This window comes from Taudactylus pleione, unplaced genomic scaffold (genome assembly GCF_031769625.1).
Source record: "Taudactylus pleione unplaced genomic scaffold, aTauple2 ptg000427l, whole genome shotgun sequence".
NCBI classification, from domain to species: domain Eukaryota; kingdom Metazoa; phylum Chordata; class Amphibia; order Anura; family Myobatrachidae; genus Taudactylus; species Taudactylus pleione.
Window position 1 is genome coordinate 495970 of NW_028284829.1, and position 24404 is coordinate 520373.

A 24404-nucleotide genomic window follows, 5' to 3' on the forward strand; every position below is an offset into this window, starting at 1 on the left:
ATGTAGTTATATGTCTGCATGCAGGGTACACACTGGCTGATGTGCATGTAATGAGCACATACTGGGCAGCCTGGTTCTCACACTGCCATGTAGAATGAGGCTAGGTCACACCCTTTCCCAACTATAAATCTCTGTACATGTTAGAATCTGCTCCACCTGCAGTGTCACATGGCTTTGCTCGGGTGCAAACTGCTCCTAACTCTTGAATCAGGCCCATATAAAGATAAAGGCTGAAGCCTCACCTCCCCAGCTCTAAGTATGCGTAACACTTGAGTCCTATATAAGTGATAAGGATATGGCATAAATGGAAGCGTTTGTATAATAACAGCCACCTGGCATCACAGAACTGTATTACACCGTACATTAGGAGCATTGTAATCGCTCCCCAGTGAGCTACTCACAGGTTACTGGCCAATTATATGATCCATCTCACATCAGAGAACAGGAACATACTGTAATAGTGTCCCAGATCCAACATCATAGCTCCAGCCCATTGCCAGGATTATACCACTACTTACACTCTATATAACAACGAAGTGTAGTTGTTACTGTGGTGCTCAGCGTCCAATAGTCAGCAATCTGCCCTAAAATTCCACACACAACATCTGTTCCCATCCTATGTTGGTGACATAATTCCCATTGACAGACATGATATGTAAGTTTATATATTGTTTATATATACACCGTGAGACTGGAGCATTGCATTGATCTCCATAAGTCAAAGATGTCAAAGTAACAAATTATATAAACCATATCTATTCAACTGCACTAATATCAACTGTTACTACGATATTTACAGTCACGCAGCCACCGCGTTTTACGTCCAGCAGCTTTTAGTCTAAGTAATGAAGTTGAGCAAGACCTGATCTGTGGTCAGAGCACGGAAATGACTGCTAGCCCGTGTGAGTTCCCTGATGTCTGACGAGACTGTGTTTGTGTGTAAACCATCTCCCACACTTAGAACAAGCATACGGTTTCTCACCTGTGTGAGTTCTCTGATGCACAATGAGATGCGTTTTCATTGTAAAACACTTCCCACACTCTAAGCACGGAAAAGGTTTCTCACCTGTGTGTGTTCTCTGATGTCGAATAAGTATTGATTGCTGTATAAACAGTTTCCCACACTCAGAACACGGAAAAGGTTTCTCACCCGTGTGCTTTCTCTGATGCTCAACCAGAGAGGATTTAGCTGTAAACCATTTCCCACACTCATAGCACGGGAATGGCCTCTCACCTGTGTGACTTCTCTGATGTATAATAAGTTGTCCCTTGTATGTAAAACATTTCCCACACTCACAGCATTGGAATAGTTTCTTACCCATGTGCGCTTTCTGATGTACGATAAGTTGTGCATTGTTCGCAAAACTTGTCCCACACTGAGAACATGGAAACAGTTCCTCACCTGTGTGACTTCTCTGATGTATAATAAGTTGTCCCTTGTATATAAAACATTTCCCACACTCAGAGCATGAAAACGGTTTCTCACCCATGTGCGTTCTCTGATGTACGATAAGTTGCGCATTGTTTGTAAAACATTTCCCACACTGAGAACATAGAAACGGTTTCTCACCTATGTGCGTTCTCTGATGTACGATAAGTTGCGAATTGTTTGTAAAGCATTTCCCACATTGAGAACATAGAAACGGTTTCTCACCTGTGTGAGTACTCTGATGTACAATAAGTAGTTCTTTGGTTGTAAAGCATTTCTCGCATTCTGTACATGGAAAGGGTTTTGCAGTTATGTTCGTTTTGTTATGTTTAACAAGACTTGCCTGATGTCGGATAAGACTTGATTTGTATGTAAAACATTTTCCACACTCAGGACATGAAAATGGTTTCTCACCTGTGTGAGTTCTCTGATGTATAATAAGTTTTGACTTTTTTGGAAACCCTTTCCAACACTCAGAACATGGAAATGGTTTCTCACCTGTGTGAAATCTCTGATGCTCAAGGAGAGAGGAATTAGTTGAGAATTCCTTAACACACTCAGAACATGAAAATGGTTTCTCACCTGTGTGTGTTCTGTGGTGTCTAGTAAGTTTTGACTTTGTTGTAAACACCTTTCCGCACTCAGAGCATGGAAACAGTTTCTCACCTGTGTGAGATCTCTGATGCTCAAGGAGAGAGGATTTAGCTGAGAATCTCTTCCCGCACTCAGAGCAAGGAAAGAGTTTCTCCCCTGTGTGAGTTCTCTGATGTTGAACAAGAGTTGACTTGTATTTAAAACATCTACCACACTGAGAACATGGAAATGATTTCTTACTTATGTGAGTTCTCTGGTGTTTTACAGATGATTCAATGGTAAAACTTTTCCCACCCTCAGAACATGGAACTATTTTGTCATCGATATGAGCTGTACTATGTGTAGCAATGTCTATGTTATCAGGGGAACATGTCTCAGGATTAGCAGGATCCGATGATTTATCGGCACTGGGAAGCATTGAATATACATTTAGGATAATAGGGTTTTCTCCTGGAGCGTATTGTACGATGTTATCTTCCGTTTTAAAATCTGTACATAAAAGTTCTTGTCCCTCCAGGATATTCTCGTCTTTGTATCCATCTGCTAGAAATAAATATATGGATATAGACAACTTATTTTATAATGCCCAAAATGTTAATACACGTTGAGTCTCCCATATCCAAAATGCTTGGGACCAGGGGTATTTTGGATATCGGAATATTCCGTATTTTGGTATACAGTATTTGCATACCATTATGAAATATCTTGGGAAAGATATTTCTAAACACAGGATGCATTTATGTTTTATATACACCTTATACACACAGCCTGCAGATAGTTTTATACAATATTTTCAATAATTTTGTGGCGCAAACTAAATTAGTGTACATACCTGAAATTTATTTATGTTTCATATACACATTATACACAAAGTCTGAAGGTAATTTTATACAATATTTTAATAATTTTGTGCCTTAAACAAAGTTTGTGTACTACTCAGAAAGCAAAGGTTTCACTATCTCAGTCATGCTAAAAAAAAATCTGTATTTCGGAGTACTGGAATGGCATGGCACTACACACACACCTCTGGCATTAGCAGCGAGACCTGGCATGGCACTACACACACACCTCTGGCATTAGCAGCGAGACCTGGCATGGCACTACACACACCCCTGGCATTAGCAGCGAGACCTGGCATGACACTACACACACACACCTCTGTCATTAGCAGCGAGACCTGGCATGGCACTACACACACACCTCTGGCATTAGCAGCGAGACCTGGCATGGCACTACACACACCCCTGGCATTAGCAGCGAGACCTGGCATGACACTACACACACACACCTCTGTCATTAGCAGCGAGACCTGGCATGACACTACACACACACACCTTTGGCATTAGCAACGAGACCTGGCATGGCACTACACACACCCCTGGCATTAGCAGCGAGACCTGGCATGACACTACACACACACACCTCTGTCATTAGCAGCGAGACCTGGCATGGCACTACACACACCCTTGGCATTAGCAGCAAGACCTGGCATGGCACTACACACACACCCTTGGCATTAGCAGCGAGACCTGGCATGGCACTACACCCACACCCTTGGCATTAGCAGCGAGACCTGGCATGGCACTACACACACACCTCTGGCATTAGCAGCGAGACCTGGCATGACACTACACCCACACCCTTGGCATTAGCAGCGAGACCTGGCATGGCACTACACCCACACCCTTGGCATTAGCAGCGAGACCTGGCATGGCACTACACACACACCTCTGGCATTAGCAGCGAGACCTGGCATGGCACTACACACACCCCTGGCATTAGCAGCGAGACCTGGCATGACACTACACACACACACCTCTGTCATTAGCAGCGAGACCTGGCATGACACTACACACACACACCTTTGGCATTAGCAACGAGACCTGGCATGGCACTACACACACCCCTGGCATTAGCAGCGAGACCTGGCATGACACTACACACACACACCTCTGTCATTAGCAGCGAGACCTGGCATGGCACTACACACACCCTTGGCATTAGCAGCAAGACCTGGCATGGCACTACACACACACCCTTGGCATTAGCAGCGAGACCTGGCATGGCACTACACCCACACCCTTGGCATTAGCAGCGAGACCTGGCATGGCACTACACACACACCTCTGGCATTAGCAGCGAGACCTGGCATGACACTACACCCACACCCTTGGCATTAGCAGCGAGACCTGGCATGGCACTACACCCACACCCTTGGCATTAGCAGCGAGACCTGGCATGGCACTACACACACACCTCTGGCATTAGCAGCGAGACCTGGCATGACACTACACACACACACCTCTGGCATTAGCAGCGAGACCTGGCATGGCACTACACACACCCCTGGCATTAGCAGCGAGACCTGGCATGACACTACACACACACCTCTGGCATTAGCAGCGAGACCTGGCATGGCACTACACACACCCTTGGCATTAGCAGCGAGACCTGGCATGGCACTACACACACACCCTTGGCATTAGCAGCGAGACCTGGCATGGCACTACACCCACACCCTTGGCATTAGCAGCGAGATATGGCATGGCACTACACAAACACCCCTGGCATTAGCAGCGAGACCTGGCATGGCACTACACACACCCTTGGCATTAGCAGCGAGACCTGGCATGGCACTACACACACACCCTTGGCATTAGCAGCGAGACCTGGCATGACACTACACCCACACCCTTGGCATTAGCAGCGAGACCTGGCTTGGCACTGCACACACACCCTTGGCATTAGCAGCGAGACCTGGCATGGTACTACACACACACCCTTGGCATTAGCAGCGAGACCTGGCATGGCACTACACACACACCATTGGCATTAGCAGCGAGACCTGGCATGGCACTACACACACACCCTTGGACAGAGACACAAAAAGCATCAGGACAGAGTAAGAAAATGGAGCAGGACACAGACGGGTAACAGCATGAAGTGGAAGAAAGCACAGGGACAGATGAGGGTACAGGGGCAGATAAGGGTACAAGGGCAGATGAGGGTACGGGACAGATGAGGGTACGGGACAGATGAGGGTACGGGGAAGATGAGGGTACAGGGACAGATGAGAGTACGGGGCAGATGAGAGTACGGGGCAGATGAGAGTACGGAGCAGATGAGAGTACGGAGCAGATGAGGGTACAGGGGCAGATGAGAGTACGGGGCAGATGAGAGTACGGGGCAGATGAGGGTACAAGGGCAGATGAGGGTACAAGGGCAGATGAGGGTACGGGGCAGATGAGGGTACAGAGCAGATGAGGGTACAGGGACAGATGAGAGTACGGGGCAGATGAGGGTACGGGGCAGATGAGGGTACGGGGCAGATGATGGTACAGGGGCAGATGAGAGTACGGGGCAGGTGAGGGTACAAGGGAAGATGAGGGTACAGGGACAGATGAGGGTACGGGACAGATGAGAGTACGGGGCAGATGAGGGTACGGGGCAGATGAGAGTACAGGGGCAGATGAGAGTACGGGGCAGGTGAGGGTACAAGGGCAGATGAGGGTACAGGGACAGATGAGGGTACAGGGGCAGATGAGGGTACAGGGGCAGATGAGAGTACGGGGCAGGTGAGGGTACAGGGCAGGTGAGGGTACAAGGGCAGGTGAGGGTACGGGGCAGAAGAGGGTACGGGGAAGATGAGGGTACAGGGACAGATGAGAGTACGGGGCAGATGAGGGTACGGGACAGATGAGAGTACGGGGCAGATGAGAGTACGGGGCAGATGAGAGTACGGGGCAGATGAGAGTACGGGGCAGATGAGGGTACAGGGACAGATGAGGGTACGGGGCAGATGAGGGTACAAGGGCAGATGAGGGTACTGGACAGATGAGGGTACGGGGCAGATGAGGGTACGGGGCAGATGAGGGTACAGGGGCAGATGAGAGTACGGGACAGATGAGGGTACAGGGGCAGATGAGAGTACGGGGCAGATGAGGGTACAGGGACAGATGAGGGTACAGGGGCAGATGAGGGTACGGGGCAGATGAGGGTACGGGGCAGATGAGGGTACAGGGGCAGGTGAGGGTATAGGGGCAGATGAGGGTACAGGGGCAGATGAGCAGATGAAGAGCAGCAGTAGATTAGAGGGGAGCTATTGGGCAATGACGGCTGTGTGGTGACACCTCCGTGTGTGTGAGAAGGTGGATGTTGGGATGGGCTGTGTGATCTTACAGGGGGGAGAAGAGTCTGGTATTTGCCTTAGTAATACGGTGTTGATATACGGATAAATGAGAATAGGTGATGCCATAGGGGGAGGATCATGGGTGACACCATGGAGCCTGCTCTGGGTGACATCCCTGGAGATACAGCGGAGGACACTGGTGGGATCTATTAGCTACCAGCACACAATGATGTGATGTGAGGAGAGCAGGGGGGTAATAGGGACAGGTGACGTCTGATAACCCCCTCCCTGGGAAGACAGGATTTCCTCTCATTACTTTATACTGACAGAGGGTGAAGAATAAGAGACAGTTTCCTGTAGCAAGTGTATCACTCACCTGCGCTGATATCTGTAGGGATCTCCTCCTCCTTACACTGACGATCACCCCTCACATACGTCTCTTCCTCCTCCTCTTCTAATTCTACTTTAATAGCAGTCAGGACGTCAGTCTAATTATCCCAGACACAACAAATATATCATCAAGCTAATAATCCCAGACACAATAAATATATCATAAAGATAATAATCCCAGGCACAACAAATATATCATAAAGCTAATAATCCCAGACACAACAAATATATCATAAAGCTAATAATCCCAGACACAACCCAATATATCACAAAGATAATAATCCCAGACACAACAAATATATCATAAAACTAATTATCCCAGACACAATAAATATATCATAAAGATAATAATCCCAGACACAACAAATATATTATAAAGATAATAATCCCAGACACAACCCAATATATCATAAAGCTAATAATCCCAGACACAATAAATATATCATAAAGCTAATAATCCTAGACACAACAAATATATAATAAAGATAATTATCCCAGACACAATAAATATATCATAAAGCTAATAATCCTAGACACAACAAATATATCATAAAGATAATTATCCCAGACACAATAAATATGTCATAAAGATAATAATCCCAGACACAACAAATATATCATAAAGATAATAATCCCAGACACAATAAATATATCATAAAGCTAATAATCCCAGACACAACCCAATATATCATAAAGCTAATAATCCCAGACACAACAAATATATTATAAAGATAATAATCCCAGACACAACAAATATATTATAAAGCTAATAATCCCAGACACAACAAATATATCATAAAGATAATAATCCCAGACACAACAAATATATCATAAAGATAATAATCCCAGACACAATAAATATATCATAAATCTAATTATCCCAGACACAATAAATATATCATAAAGCTAATAATCCCAGACACAACAAATATATTATAAAGATAATAATCCCATACCACAGCACAGTAACAATCAGCATAGCTCCCTATGGGGTATAATGACAGAAGTAGGTATGATACACAAGCAAATACAATAATAATCAGCATTTTGTCCTGATCACAACCCAAACCAGCAACGGGTTACACCAAGTACACAGTACAGATAGAGGACAGAGAGCGCTCACAGTGTGACATGTCCTAGTTACATAGGAGGGAGAGGTGGTCACTTGTATGCCTATTATGAAAAGAATACAACATCTGAATGCACAACATGTTATAAGGGACGTTTCACGATCCGTTAGCAAAGTGGGTGACAGGTAGTCAGCGTTTGAGGGAGGCAACGGGGGGGCGGGGTTTGAAGTTGGAATAAAGCAGGTGTGTCTGTCCGTTTAAATGGCATTACATGGGCGTGCTTAAATTAGCCATCACAGCATGAGAGTCACCTGTGTGTCAGGAGAGACGCCGTATTTGCGGCTGGTCAGACTTGCAGCATATGCTGTGTGACTGCCCGATTTTGCATCAATGTTACCGATGTTTACGTTGTTGTACGTCATCGGACAGATAGGAGAAGGCAGCAGTGGGCGTCCCTCAGCCCCGGGTACATTTTGGATACATTAGCATATTCTCACGTCTGTGTTCCGTGTGAAATGGCTGATGTGACTGCATTAGTATCCATCCCTGACGCAGGCCCATAGTCTGCTTTCAGCCAAATGACAATATTGCCTCCCTTGCCTGAAGGATTTATCACCATGTCATCACAGGCTCACATTTACTAAGAGTTTCTAAAATGCGCTCCTGTGATTGTTACCGTACATAGGGGTAGATGTATTATAGCGGCACTTACCGTGCCGCTATAACACTTCCCGCTTCGCCTCTTTACCGAGGCGAAGCAGGAAGCACTACCGATGAGATGTAAGAACATCTCATCGGCCGGAGAGGGGGAGCGTTAACTCTCCCCTCCGGCGCTACCCGTTAGAGACAGCAGCGCATCAGCCTAGTGCTGATGCGCTGTGTCTCTGTCCCGGCCGGCTCTACTGAGCATGCGCGGGATCTCGCAAGTATCGCGAGATCCCCGCGTGGAGCCCTGGAGCCGGCAGCCGCCACAGCAGGGACAGGCTGTATTACCATCCTCCGTAAATGACTCGCAAAGTATGTTGTCACTCTCTGAGATAACCATGGGTGAGCTTTGCATATTTCTGTGCTAATTCTCTTTATTTGAGAAAATCAGAGCAATTTCAGACTGAATAGTTTAAGGTCCATCTCCCGCTTATACATGTGTATACGGGTAATGTGTGCTCCATCACTGAGAAGGCCTGTGTGTTCATCTGTAATAAGCTTTCATAATAAGGTAACAACTCTTATGTCGGCTTCTCCTCTAATTTGCATCTTGGGCCTCTGGGCCTGATTCAGAGCCGGACACTCTGAGCGAGCGCCCGCTCTGAATCAGGGCGTTGTTTTTTTTGGTGCGTCCTCCTGGACGCTCGCATAGCTGTGGGTTACCACCCACAGCTTATGCGAGCGTCCATGATGATGGTCGCGATGGTCAAGACCATCGCGACCATCAGGCTTGATACGAGACCCTGCGGTAGGGTCTCGGTGACCGCAAGCCCTGGAGTGATTTTGGCTCTATCAGAGCCAAAATCACTCCCACTGACATCACTAGTGATGTCAGTGGGGCCGGACCCAGACGGTAGGCGTTCCCATGGAAACGCCTCAGTCTTGCAGCCACGCCCCCGGCACGCCCACTCACCATCGACAGCTCACTCACCATCGACAGCACGCCCCCTTTGGTGCGAGACCCGGAGCGACAGCTTGGCTGTCGCTATGCGGGTCTCGCGCATGTGCACGACGGAGCTCCCTCCGTCGTGCGCATGCGCACTAGGGCACCATCGACCCGCTTGCAAGCGCTCAGCGCTCGCGAGCGGGTCTGAATCAGGCCCTCTGTTCCTCCGATAGTTCGGGGGTTCTTTCCCTTCCCACCAATCTTTGTTCCTGGTGCTTTCTGGCCCCATACCCCCTCCCCCATCCTCCTAATTCCTCCGGGGGAAGTGACAGCTATTTATTCTACTTATATATTTGCCCAGAAGCCAAATCTCCCTTTTTATTTCTCTTATGAACTTTAATCTGTTCCTCTCTTCTATCCTTTCAGTTTCAGAAGGTGGGTACACATTACACGATATATCGCCCGATCCGATGGATCAGGCCGTCATATAGTCCACATCGGCAAGTGTGTACTCACCATGAACGACTATGCGCGCTCCCGCGGGGTCGTTCATCGCATTAGCAGATCGAGTCTACGTGCAGCTAAATCTGTCAGTTTGATGAACGACCCCATGCTTGTGGTTGCGGCTGGTGAACGACCCCATGCTTGTGGATGCGGCTGGTGAGCGACCCCATGCTTGTGGTTGCGGCTGGTGAACGACCCCATGCTTGTGGTTGCGGCTGGTGAACGACCCCATGCTTGTGGATGCGGCTGGTGAACGACCCCATGCTTGTGGATGCGGCTGGTGAGCGACCCCATGCTTGTGGATGCGGCTGGTGAACGACCCCATGCTTGTGGATGCGGCTGGTGAACGACCCCATGCTTGTGGATGCGGCTGGTGAACGACATCATGCGGTCGTTCACCAGATCGTGGGGTGTGTACGGACTGCACAATATTTCGTCCATCGCATTGTGGGTTGGCTGGGTACACAGGTGGTCTAATGTGTACCCGGCTTTGCTCAATGCACCAATCTTAGTCCGGATGCGCATTAAAGCAACACAGCATTTTTGTCCATGTTCTGTGCTAAAGATGTGCAATGCCAACTTGCAGCCTAGAAGGCTGGAGATGTTTGAGCAGCGGAGATAGCCATGATGTTTTGGCTGAGTCCACTCAGACGCTGTTGTGCGGTAAATGCTGCCGGGTAGTGGTGCAGCAACTATGGTGACTGGAGACGCAGAGCAGCGGAGATAGCCGTGATGTTTTGGCTGAGTCCACTCAGACTCTGCTGTGCGGTAAATGCCGTCAGGTAGTGCTGCGGCACCTGAAGATGACAGGAACACCATGCAGCGGAGGTGTCGTGGTGTAATGCTGATATTCTCAGGCGCTGCAGTGCGTACTGTGCCGCCGGGAACTGATTCAGCACTAGACAGTAACGCAACCAGGACTGGAAACGCTGGAGGTACACAAGGAGAGGTACCAACTCTATGGAACCGGAACACGCGAAAGACACTATCACCGGCATCCGAGCAACGCACCAGCAGGAAAGAAAGAAGGAGGAACCAAGCCAGTCCAGGCAGAGATGACGTAACAGCCAGATGGGAGCACTTCATGAGTCGACAGTGTGGCGTCCCCGTCTCCCAGCAACAGGCCTAAGAGGAGCGCCAGGAGCACCATTGTCCAACAAGACACGGCTGCTGCTTGTGACACTAATTTATCTTTTCAAAGTGATGTGTGGCTCTAGTGTAAAGAACATATCTTCACTTGACACGCCATCGAACTTGTGCAAGAAGAGGGACCTAAGAAAGCTTTATAATGGGAAACTGGTACCCATAAGGGCCCAGGATCCTCCCATAAGAAGTAGACGCCAACAAGGTGATCAGCCTTCTCAATCGTGAATGTTCTCACAAGACAGATAAAGCCTCTACAGTAAGCTGTGGTATAATCATGGAAGGATTCTGCAATTCTGTAAATAGTAAAGACAGAAGAACATCTCATATCCCGGGCGGAATGCACATAAGTTTGAGTTCTTTGTCCACTAAGGGGTCTTTCAGACCCACTCGCGAGCGGCAGTACGCTCGCAAGTGGGTCGATGGTCCCCACTGCGCATGCGCACGATGGAGGGAGCTCCGTTGTGCGCATGCGCGAGCCCGGCGAGCGAAGGACTTTCCATCGCTCGGGGTCTCGCACCAAAGGGGGCGTGCTGTCGATGTTGATTGACAGCACGCCCCCTTTGGTGGGCGTGCTGGGGGCGTGCCTGCCAGACGGAGGCGTTCCTATGGGAACGCCTACCGTCTGAAGCCGGCCCCACTGACATCACTAGTGATGTCAGTGGGAGTGATTTTGGCTCTGATAAAGCCAAAATCACTCCTGGCCTTGCGGTTGAGAAACCCGACCACAGGGTTTCACTCGCAAGTCCGATGGTCGCGATGGTCAAGACCATCACGACCATCTTGTTGGACGCTCGTATATGCTGTGGGTGGTGACCCACAGCTATACGAGCGTCCAGGAGGACGCTCCATTTTAATGGAGGTGGGCCCTGATTCAGAGCGAGCGCTCTGGTCAGAGCGTCCGGCTCTGAATCAGGGCCTAAGTGCTCTTAAAGAGGCATCTACCAGTTTTGTTGCTCCAAAGGTAAGATTTGTGTCTACAATTGGGTAGGCCTAGTTTAGTCTTCTCATAGAAAAGCTTGTTCAGTACTGTCCTCACAGAGGAGGGTTCTATACAAATGTCAGTTAATGGGAGGCTTTGTGGCATGTGTCAAAGACCTTAATTTTGTCCAAGAGTTGGGTCCTAAGGGATTTTTTCTCTATTTACAGCGGTAACAGCAGATAGATAAGAAATCCGCTATCAGACCCTCAGAACCGTGGAGCAATTGCAAGAAACCTATTGTCTGAGAGTGAGGATAGTGGAACTGGAGTTTGAGGCGCACCTGTTACCATCTCACTTGATAAAAGAGGGGGAGAAGAGGGGTGTAAGTTTCAAGCCTGGAGCCAAGTTGAAGACAGTCAGCTAAGGGAACTTTGGGACTGTTCAAGGTCGCCTGGAAGAGAGACAAACTTTTCAGTAAAACAGCTAAACAGATTAAAGTGAATGGAGCCATCAGGGTATTTCACCTCGTCCTTCATCTGCATGCCTCTCTTTCTCTTCTCCATTCAGGCTTTGTGGTAAATAAACAGGTGTTTATTTAGGAAGAGTAGAGTTGAGGAGAGGGAGCAGTGAACGGCCTGGAGGCAGCACATTAGCAGGTCCCATGGCACTGAGTCCATCGGGAAAGAAGGTAAGGCTGTGAGAAAGTTGTAGTGAGAAGGAGCTACGGTCAATTATTCAGGGTCCCTCTTAGATCAAGTGCTCGCGGCGCTAGTAGCAAGTGCTGTATACTGATAGTGAGACATATAGAATGTGAAGGCCCGGACACAGGCACTTGGAGAGTGGGAAGTCTGGGGGAAGGAGACGTTTCAGAGCTGAGTTTGTTTGTCCATTGTACGGAGGGGCAACCAGTGCACAAGGTAGGCAAATTCCGCACTAGGAGTAACCAGACAGAAAGCTCAGGTGGCCACTGAGCACAAGTCTTTTTCATGTTTTATAATAACAGTGTCAGGGCAGAAAGCCATTTTTTGTCAGCAAATTGTGAACTCGGCGCGTTTTTACTTCCGGCAATATCTGTTCACAAAATTTTGAGGGTACAAAAACACAACACGGATGGCGACTTGTGGCAATGCGTGGTTTAAAATGGCAGCTTTCCGGCAAGTTTTAAAGTAATCTTTCCAAAATCGGAAGCTGTTACTTTCCATTCACAGTCAATGATTTCAAAGTATGCATAAAATTAACTATGGTATTATACTAAGATATGTTACACTATGAGCACCCGCTTTTCACTTTTTTGAATTAAGATATATTTATTTATATAAATGACCAAAGTGACATGAAGCAGGAGGATATCACTGTGTATAAGATCAAGGCAGCTTTTTTTACATATCATGTAATAAAAAGTCACAAATGCGGAGACCCTACAATCCCACCTACCTGATCCTCCTGTGGGGTCCTGTGATTTCCCTCTGTACATTCCTGTGAATGACGATAACGGAGATCTCTGTCTGGGGGGTTTCTGCTGCTGGGTCCATCTGTAGGAGACACACGGTGACTGAGTACATTGTAAATAATGAGTGTATCTAGGTGACCCCCAAATCCGCTCCCCCATTTGCAGTAAATGAAAGTCCCCACTTACCCAGTGATGAGAGGGGCCAGTGATTCTCCATCCTCACATCCTCATACAGATCTTGGTGACCTTCTGAATTCTCCGGCTCCTCCTGACACTTTATGGGAACCTGACACACACAGTGACACAGTCATCACCCAGACACATCCCCTGGTGTTACTGTATAACCTCCCATTCCCAGCAGTCACCTCTCCCGTCACCAGCCGGATGATCTTGTTGGTGAGTTCCAGGATCTTCTGGTCATTGTCTCTCTCATGTATCAGGGAGTGAGGTGGAGGCACCGTGATGGAGCTCTGGGTCTTGCTCAGGCCTCCTGACACATGGGGATGGCTCCTGGGTGTCTCACACTCACCAGATCTCTGTATCAGTGCTGTGTAATCCTGTGTATTGGGAAAGAGAGCAATACAAGGGGTCACCTCTCCCGACATCTCCATAGGGCCCATCGGTCTGAGGGCCTGACTCAGAGCCGGACGCTTTTTGAGAGCGCACGCTCTGAATCAGAGCGTCCCTTTTTTTTTTTTCTTAAAGACGGCCTCCTGTGACCACCCACAGCTTATGCGAGCAGCCAGGTGATGGTCGCGATGGTCAAGACCATCGCTACCATCGGGCTTGCGACGAGACCCTTGTGGTAGGGTCTCGTTGCCCAAGCCCCAGTGGACTTCCTGCTATAATAGAGCAGGAAGTCCACCTACTGACATCACGAGTGATGTCAGTAGGGCCGCCCACAAACGGCATGCGTTCATTCGGGAACGCCTCTGTTTGTGTAGCCACCCCCCCGCCCCGCCTACAAAACGGGGTGAGCTGTCGATAACAACATCGACAGCCGCCCCTTTTGTAGTGAGTCGCGGAGCGAGAGAATTTCTCTCTCTCGCTACGGGGCTCGCGCATGCGCACGCCGTGTACATTTAGAGAAAGTCCAGGAAAGTGAACACAATAGAACTGTAATTTAATTACACCTAAATATACAGAAAACGCTGTAGATCCCAAAGTGCCATCAGTGTAATAGAGACCACAAAAACCAGCACACTGTGATATCATATGTCATATATCCCAACTTCTATGCAGATTGCAGAACTGATAATTTTATAGCTATAACTATGATGTCACTGTGACACTCCCATAATCCCTCCCCTCCCCAGTCATGTCCCTGTATTATTACTAGTGATAAGAATGATGTCACTGTGACACTCCCATAAGTCCTCACCTCCCCAGTCATGTCCCTGTATTATTACTAGTGATAAGAATGATGTCACTGTGACACTCCCATAATCCCTCCCCTCCCCAGTCATGTCCCTGTATTATTACTAGTGATAAGAATGATGTCACTGTGACACTCCCATAAGTCCTCACCTCCCCAGTCATGTCCCTGTATTATTACTAGTGATAAGAATGATGTCACTGTGACACTCCCATAAGTCCTCACCTCCCCAGTCATGTCCCTGTATTATTACTAGTGATAAGAATGATATCACTGTGACACTCCCATAAGCCCTCACCTCCCCAGTCATGTCCCTGTATTATTACTAGTGATAAGAATGATGTCACTGTGACACTCCCATAAGTCCTCACCTCCCCAGTCATGTCCCTGTATTATTACTAGTGATAAGTATGATGTCACTGTGACACTCCCATAAGTCCTCACCTCCCCAGTCATGTCCCTGTATTATTACTAGTGATAAGTATGATGTCACTGTGACACTCCCATAAGCCCTCACCTCCCCAGTCATGTCCCTGTATTATTACTAGTGATAAGAATGATGTCACTGTGACACTCCCATAAGACCTCACCTCCCCAGTCATGTCCCTGTATTATTACTATAGATATAAGTGATGTCACTGTGACACTCCCATAAGCCCTCACCCCCCCAGTCATGTCCCTGTATTATTACTAGCGATAAGAATGATGTCACTGTGACACTCCCATAAGCCCTCACCTCCCCAGTCATGTCCCTGTATTATTACTAGTGATAAGAATGATGTCACTGTGACACTCCCATAAGTCCTCACCTCCCCAGTCATGTCCCTGTATTATTACTAGTGATAAGAATGATGTCACTGTGACACTCCCATAAGACCTCACCTCCCCAGTCATGTCCCTGTATTATTACTAGCGATAAGAATGATGTCACTGTGACACTCCCATAAGTCCTCACCTCCCCAGTCATGTCCCTGTATTATTACTAGCGATAAGTATGATGTCACTGTGACACTCCCATAATCCCTCACCTCCCCAGTCATGTCCCTGTATTATTACTAGTGCTAAGAATGATGTCACTGTGACACTCCCATAAGTCCTCACCTCCCCAGTCATGTCCCTGTATTATTACTAGTGATAAGAATGATGTCACTGTGACACTCCCATAAGTCCTCACCTCCCCAGTCATGTCCCTGTATTATTACTAGTGATAACTATGATGTCACTGTGACACTCCCATAATCCCTCACCTCCCCAGTCATGTCCCTGTATTATTACTAGTGATAAGAATGATGTCACTGTGACACTCCCATAAGTCCTCACCTCCCCAGTCATGTCCCTGTATTATTACTAGTGATAAGAATGATGTCACTGTGACACCCCCATAATCCCTCACCTCCCCAGTCATGTCCCTGTATTATTACTAGTGATAAGAATGATGTCACTGTGACACTCCCATAAGTCCTCACCTCCCCAGTCATGTCCCTGTATTATTACTAGTGATAAGAATGATGTCACTGTGACACTCCCATAAGCCCTCACCTCCCCAGTCATGTCCCTGTATTATTACTAGTGATAAGAATGATGTCACTGTGACACTCCCATAAGTCCTCACCTCCCCAGTCATGTCCCTGTATTATTACTAGTGATAACTATGATGTCACTGTGACACTCCCATAATCCCTCACCTCCCCAGTCATGTCCCTGTATTATTACTAGTGATAAGAATGATGTCACTGTGACACTCTCATAAGTCCTCACCTCCCCAGTCATGTCCCTGTATTATTACTAGCGATAAGAATGATGTCACTGTGACACTCCCATAAGACCTCACCTCCCCAGTCATGTCCCTGTATTATTACTAGCGATAAGAATGATGTCACTGTGACACTCCCATAAGTCCTCACCTCCCCAGTCATGTCCCTGTATTATTACTAGTGATAAGTATGATGTCACTGTGACACTCCCATAATCCCTCACCTCCCCAGTCATGTCCCTGTATTATTACTAGTGATAAGAATGATGTCACTGTGACACTCCCATAAGTCCTCACCTCCCCAGTCACGTCCCTGTATTATTACTAGTGATAACTATGATGTCACTGTGACACTCCCATAATCCCTCACCTCCCCAGTCACGTCCCTGTATTATTACTAGTGATAAGAATGATGTCACTGTGACACTCCCATAAGTCCTCACCTCCCCAGTCACGTCCCTGTATTATTACTAGTGATAACTATGATGTCACTGTGACACTCCCATAATCCCTCACCTCCCCAGTCATGTCCCTGTATTATTACTAGTGATAAGAATGATGTCACTGTGACACTCCCATAAGTCCTCACCTCCCCAGTCATGTCCCTGTATTATTACTAGTGATATGAATGATGTCACTGTGACACTCCCATAAGTCCTCACCTCCCCAGTCATGTCCCTGTATTATTACTAGTGATAACTATGATGTCACTGTGACACTCCCATAATCCCTCACCTCCCCAGTCATGTCCCTGTATTATTACTAGTGATAAGAATGATGTCACTGTGACACTCCCATAAGTCCTCACCTCCCCAGTCATGTCCCTGTATTATTACTAGTGATAAGAATGATGTCACTGTGACACCCCCATAATCCCTCACCTCCCCAGTCATGTCCCTGTATTATTACTAGTGATAAGAATGATGTCACTGTGACACTCCCATAAGTCCTCACCTCCCCAGTCATGTCCCTGTATTATTACTAGTGATAATAATGATGTCACTGTGACATTCCCATAACCCCTCACCTCCCCAGTCATGTCCCTGTATTATTACTAGTGATAAGAATGATATCACTGTGACACTCCCATAAGACCTCACCTCCCCAGTCATGTCCCTGTATTATTACTAGTGATAAGAATGATGTCACTGTGACACTCCCATAAGACCTCACCTCCCCAGTCATGTCCCTGTATTATTACTAGTGATAAGTATGATGTCACTGTGACACTCCCATAAGTCCTCACCTCCCCAGTCATGTCCCTGTATTATTACTAGTGATAAGTATGATGTCACTGTGACACTCCCATAATCCCTCACCTCCCCAGTCATGTCCCTGTATTATTACTAGTGATAACTATGATGTCACTGTGACACTCCCATAATCCCTCACCTCCCCAGTCATGTCCCTGTATTATTACTAGTGATAAGAATGATGTCACTGTGACACTCCCATAAGTCCTCACCTCCCCAGTCATGTCCCTGTATTATTACTAGCGATAAGAATGATGTCACTGTGACACTCCCATAAGACCTCACCCTCCCCAGTCATGTCCCTGTATTATTACTAGTGATAAGAATGATGTCACTGTGACACTCCCATAAGTCCTCACCTCCCCAGTCACGTCCCTGTATTATTACTAGTGATAACTATGATGTCACTGTGACACTCCCATAATCCCTCACCTCCCCAGTCATGTCCCTGTATTATTACTAGTGATAACAATGATGTCACTGTGACATTCCCATAAGCCCTCACCTCCCCAGTCATGTCTCTGTATTATTACTAGCGATAAGAATGATGTCACTGTGACACTCCCATAAGATCTCACCTCCCCAGTCATGTCTCTGTATTATTACTAGCGATAAGAATGATGTCACTGTGACACTCCCATAAGATCTCACCTCCCCAGTCATGTCCCTGTATTATTACTAGCGATAAGAATGATGTCACTGTGACACTCCCATAAGCCCTCACCTCCCCAGTCATGCCTCTGTATTATTACTAGTGATAAGAATGATGTCACTGTGACACTCCCATAAGCCCTCACCTCCCCAGTCATGTCCCTGTATTATTACTAGTGATAAGTATGATGTCACTGTGACACTCCCATAAGATCTCACCTCCCCAGTCATGTCCCTGTATTATTACTAGTGATAAGTATGATGTCACTGTGACACTCCCATAAGCCCTCACCTCCCCAGTCATGCCTCTGTATTATTACTAGTGATAAGAATGATGTCACTGTGACACTCCCATAAGCCCTCACCTCCCCAGTCATGTCCCTGTATTATTACTAGTGATAATAATGATGTCACTGTGACACTCCCATAAGGCCTCACCTCCCCAGTCATGCCTCTGTATTATTACTAGTGATAAGAATGTTATCACTGTGACACTCCCATAAGCCCTCACCTCCCCAGTCATGTCCCTGTATTATTACTAGTGATAAGTATGATGTCACTGTGACACTCCCATAAGCCCTCACCTCCCCAGTCATATCCCTGTATTATTACTAGTGATAAGTATGATGTCACTGTGACACTCCCATAAGCCCTCACCTCCCCAGTCATATCCCTGTATTATTACTAGTGATAAGAATGATGTCACTGTGACACTCCCATAAGCCCTCACCTCCCCAGTCATGTCCCTGTATTATTACTAGCGATAAGAATGATGTCACTGTGACATTCCCATAAGCCCTCACCTCCCCAGTCATGTCCCTGTATTATTACTAGCGATAAGTATGTCACTGTGACATTCCCATTAGACCTCACCTCCCCAGTCATGTCCCTGTATTATTACTAGCGATAAGAATGATGTCACTGTGACATTTCCATAAGCCCTCACCTCCCCAGTCATGTCCCTGTATTATTACTAGTGATAAGTATGTCACTGTGACATTCCCATTAGACCACACCTCCCCAGTCATGTCCCTGTATTATTACTAGCGATAAGAATGATGTCACTGTGACATTTCCATAAGCCCTCACCTCCCCAGTCATGTCCCTGTATTATTACTAGCGATAAGTATGATGTCACTGTGACACTCCCATAAGTCCTCACCTCCCCAGTCATGTCCCGGTATTATTACTAGTGATAAGTATGATGTCACTGTGACACTCCCATAAGCCCTCACCTCCCCAGTCATGTCCCTGTATTATTACTAGTGATAAGTATGATGTCACTGTGACACTCCCATAAGACCTCACCTCCCCAGTCATGTCCCTGTATTATTACTAGCGATAAGTATGTCACTGTGACAATCCCATAAGCCCTCACCTCCCCAGTCATGTCCCGGTATTATTACTAGTGATAAGTATGATGTCACTGTGACATTCCCATAAGACCTCACCTCCCCAGTCAGCACGTAGATGATCTCCAGGGTGAGATGTAATATCCTGTCACTCTTGCCTTTGTCCATCCTCCATGAATCAGTGATTTATACAGAACCAGTTTCACCTTCACTTGAAGCCTAATAAAATATTCTGTGGTTTCTCACAGCCCCATTTGTCTAGGAATAAATATAAAAAAAGGGATTTTTGTACTTACAGTACTGTGAAATCTGTATTTCTGCAGCCATTTGGGGGACACAGCTACAGACTTGTTGGTCTCTGACTTCTGTCCCTCTATGCCCCTTTCCTGGAAGGACTTCAGTTTATCACCACAAAGCTCATGTATATACAAACCATCAGACAAAAAAAAAAAAATAACAAGAGAAACTGGGGAGGGATCGCAGTGTTCCCTAAATGGATTCAGGGAAACAGATTTTACGGGAAGAACAAGAATCTTATTTTCTATTTCATCCATATTGGGGACGGTCCCAAGATGCCCCTAGCAGAGGATTCGCTTAGGAGCAAATTCAATTAGGGGAGAGAATAGAAAATATTCCGCACCTGCGAGGTCTTCCCTGCAGGTGCAGGATTTGTGCTTTTCAATTAGGTGCGTGTTTTTTTCTATTTTGGGCGCCGGGAGGTTTTTTCGAGCACCTCCAGAGCAAGCCTGATTTTTCCTAAAATCGTTAGGCCCCCCCCTGAGGACTAATTAAGCAATTGGAAGTTTACAATTAGCTTAATTAGTCCTTAATTACTCACCTTCCGAAGCCGTGTCTTCTGCATCCAGCGTCGGGAGCTGGTCTCCTGCAGCAGCGGTGAGTATGTCAGTGTGTGTGAGGGATCGTAAGTGTGTATGAGTGAGTGTGTGCATGAGTTTGTGTGTATGCCAACCCCCCAGTGTAAGTCTATGCCTACCCCATGTAACGGGCGGTGCTACATATCCCAGCAGCCCTTGCGCCTCTCTACAGCCCCTTGAGCCTCCCAGCAGCCCCCTCCCCAGTGACAAGATGGAGGAGAGGCCACCGGGAGCCGCAGAGACCACTGGAGACCCCCTGGGAAGGTAAGTAATTTTTTTTAAGCAGCGTGCAGTGTTCTCCCCAGAAATTTTTTCCAGCCGAGTGGCATCCAAAAGTAGCCGGGTGGGGGCCTTTGCAATTATGCGTGCGCCGGGAAAAGGGTATCTCCCAGACCAATCCAGCCCGACATGTCTCAGGCTGCTCCCCCACTGGCTCTCAGTCAAAAGTGCCCATTATGCAGTGCCCCCTGTATTTGTGCCCTTTATACATTGCCCCCTGTAGTTTTCCCCTTTATGCACTGCTCCCTGTAGTTTAGCTTTGCCCTTATGCAGTGCCCCCTGGCTGAAGTAGTGCCTGCAGACTGGTCCCTTATGTAGTGCCACCAGGCTTAAATAGTGCCCCCAGGCTGGCCCCTTTATGCAGTGCCCCCAGGCTGGCCCCTTTATGCAGTGCCCCCAGGCTTAATTAGTGCCCCCAGGCTGGCCCCTTTGTGCATTGCCCCCAGGCAGGCTCCATTATAAAATGCCCCCAGGCTGGCCCCTTTGTGCAGTGCCCCCAGGCTGGCTCCATTATAAAATGCCACCAGGCTGGCTCCTTTATAAAATGCCCCCAGGCTGGCTCCTTTATAAAATGCCCTCAGGCTGGCCCCTTTGTGCAGTGCCCCCAGGCTGGCTCCTTTATAAAATGCCCCCAGGCTGGCCCCTTTGTGCAGTGCCCCCAGGCTGGCTCCATTATAAAATGCCCCCAGGCTGGCCCCTTTGTGCAGTGCCCCCAGGCTGGCTCCACTATAAAATACCCCCAGGCTGGCTCCTTTATAAAATGCCCCCAGACTGGTCCCGGTCCCAGCACTTACCTTTACTTGCTGGCCGGTCTCCCGCTCGCCGCTGCTGCTACCGCGGGCTGACTGGATCTAACTAGATCCAGCAGACGCGCGGGGAAGGCTCCTCACGTCGCGGGTGACGTCATGACGTCACCCGCGCAGTGCATCACTGGGAACGCTGGCCTCTGAAGCGATCGGAGGCTTCTTTAGCCTCCGGTCACTTCAGAGGCTAGTGTTCCACAGCGGGGGTCGGCGGGGGTCAGTGGGGAAAAGTGCCGGGCGGCAGGCTGTTTCTGCCGGGCGATGCGCCCGCAGAAAACAGCCTGGGGAGAACACTGGTGGGGTTTTCACAGCTTAAAACCCCGCAATTACTTTTTTTTTATTGGTTACTGCCGGTATCGGGAGCGCGCATACCAGCGGTAATACAAAATTGGGTACAAGGCTTTTTTACCTCACACCCAATTGAATATGCCCCTTAGCGGCCTTAGGGTCTGATTAAGAGATGAACGTAATGTCGATGATTACGCAGTTGAGCAATTAGGGCATACCTCTGAGTCGCAGTCCACATGCGTGAAGTTTTATTAGCGAGGATTTAGAAGCAGTGTGACTGACAGTCCCGTATGCAGAGAATATGGCTCTGCCATCTCAGGAGTAATCATAGGAAAGCTTAGTGCAACATGAGATAAGGAAGTTACAAAATAAATCTGTCTTATTCCACATTATACATAAATATACAGACTCCCTCCCCCCATATAATAATGTCAAATATACAGTGTGTATACTGAGGGCTTAGTCCTTATTTTATACCACTATACAGACCTCTCCCCCTATACAATAATATCACATACACAGTGTGTGTGCTGGGAGCTTATTATTATTTATTTATATGGCGCCACAAATGTTCCGCAGCGCCTTACAAAGTACATAAACAAGTTGTAGACAAGCAACTTACAGAACAATACATTGTATATCACTATACAGACCCCTCCACCTATATAATAATATCATATACACAGTGTGTGTGCTGAGAGCTTATTCCTCATTATATATCACTATACAGACCTCTTCCCCCTATATAATATTATCACATACACAGTGTGTTTGCTGGGAGCTTATTCCTCATTATATATCACTATACAGACCCCTCCCCCTATATAATAATATGACATACACAATGTGTGTGCTGGGAGCTTATTCCTCATTATATATCACTATACAGACCTCTCCCCCTATATAATAATATCACATACACAGTGTGTGCAGGGAGCGTATTCCTGATTATATATCAGTATACAGAACCCTCCCCCTATATAATAATATGACATACACAATGTGTGTGCTGGGAGCTTATTCCTCATTATATATCACTATACAGACCCCTCCCCCTATATAATAATATCACATACACAGTGTGTGCTGAGAGCTTATTCCTCATTATATATCACAATACAGACCTCTTCCCCCTATATAATATTATCACATACACAGTGTGTGTGCTGGGAGCTTATTCCTCATTATATATCACTATACAGACCCCTCCCCCTATATAATATGACATACACAATGTGTGTGCTGGGAGCGTATTCCATATTATATATCACTATACAGACCCCTCCCCCTATATAATAATATTACATACACAGTGTGTGTGCAGGGAGCGTATTTCTCATTATATATCACTATACAGACCCCTCCCCCTATATAATAATATCACATACACAGTGTGTGTGCTGGGAGCCTATTCCTCATTATATATCACTATACAGACCCCTCCCCCTATATAATAATATCACATACAGTGTGTGTGCTGGGAGCTTATTCCTCATTATATATCACTATACAGACCCCTCCCCCTATATAATAATATCACATACACAGTGTGTGTGCTGGGAGCTTATTCCTCATTATATATCACTATACAGACCCCTCCCCCTATATAATAATATCACATACACAGTGTGTGTGCTGGGGGCTTATTCCTCATTATATATCACTATACAGACCCTTCCCCCTATATAATAATATCACATACACAGTGTGTGCTGGGAGCTTAGTCCTGATTATATATCACTATACAGACCCCTCCCCCTATATAATATCACATACACAGTGTGTGTGCTGGGAGCTTATTCCTCATTATATATCACTATACAGACCCCTCCCTCTATATAATAATATCACATACACAGTGTGTGTGCTGGGAACTTATTCCTCATTATATATCACTATACAGACCTCTTCTCCTATATAATAATATGACATACACAGTGTGTGTGCTGGGAGCTTATTCCTCATTATATATCACTATACAGACCCCTCCCCCTATATAATAATATCACATACACAGTGTGTGTGCTGGGAGCTTATTCCTCATTATATATCACTATACAGACCCCTCCCCCTATATAATAATATGACATACACAGTGTGTGAGCTGGGAGCTTATTCCTCATTATAAATCACTATACAGCCCTCTCTCCCTATATAATAATATCACATACACAATGTGTGTGCTGGGAGCTTATTCCTCATTATATATCACTATACAGACCCCTCCCCCTATATAATAATATGACATACACAGTGTGTGAGCTGGGAGCTTATTCCTCATTATATATCACTATACAGACCACCTCCCCCTATATAATAATATCACATACAGAGTGTGTGCTGGGAGCTTATTCCTCATTATATATCACTATACAGACCACCTCCCCCTATATAATAATATCACATACACAGTGTGTGTGCTGGGAACTTATTCCTCATTATATATCACTATACAGACCCCTCCCCCTATATAATAATATGACATACACAGTGTGTGTGCTGGGAGCTTATTCCTCATTATATATCACTATACAGACCCCTCCCCCTATATAA

The 24404-nt window shown here is 46.8% G+C and overlaps 1 protein-coding gene across 1 annotated transcript; it reads right to left on the bottom strand.

The window, feature by feature from the left end:
* Positions 1 to 744: 744 nt before the first annotated feature.
* On the bottom strand, positions 745 to 20177 carry LOC148506103 (uncharacterized). The gene is made up of 6 exons (XM_088447273.1): positions 19903 to 20177; positions 13588 to 13779; positions 13409 to 13508; positions 13207 to 13304; positions 6529 to 6640; positions 745 to 2566 (listed from the first exon to the last, which is right to left on the bottom strand). The coding sequence occupies exons 1-6, from the start codon at positions 20158 to 20160 to the stop codon at positions 894 to 896; spliced, it is 2433 nt and encodes an 810-aa protein (XP_088303399.1). The 5' UTR covers positions 20161 to 20177; the 3' UTR covers positions 745 to 893.
* Positions 20178 to 24404: the final 4227 nt, after the last annotated feature.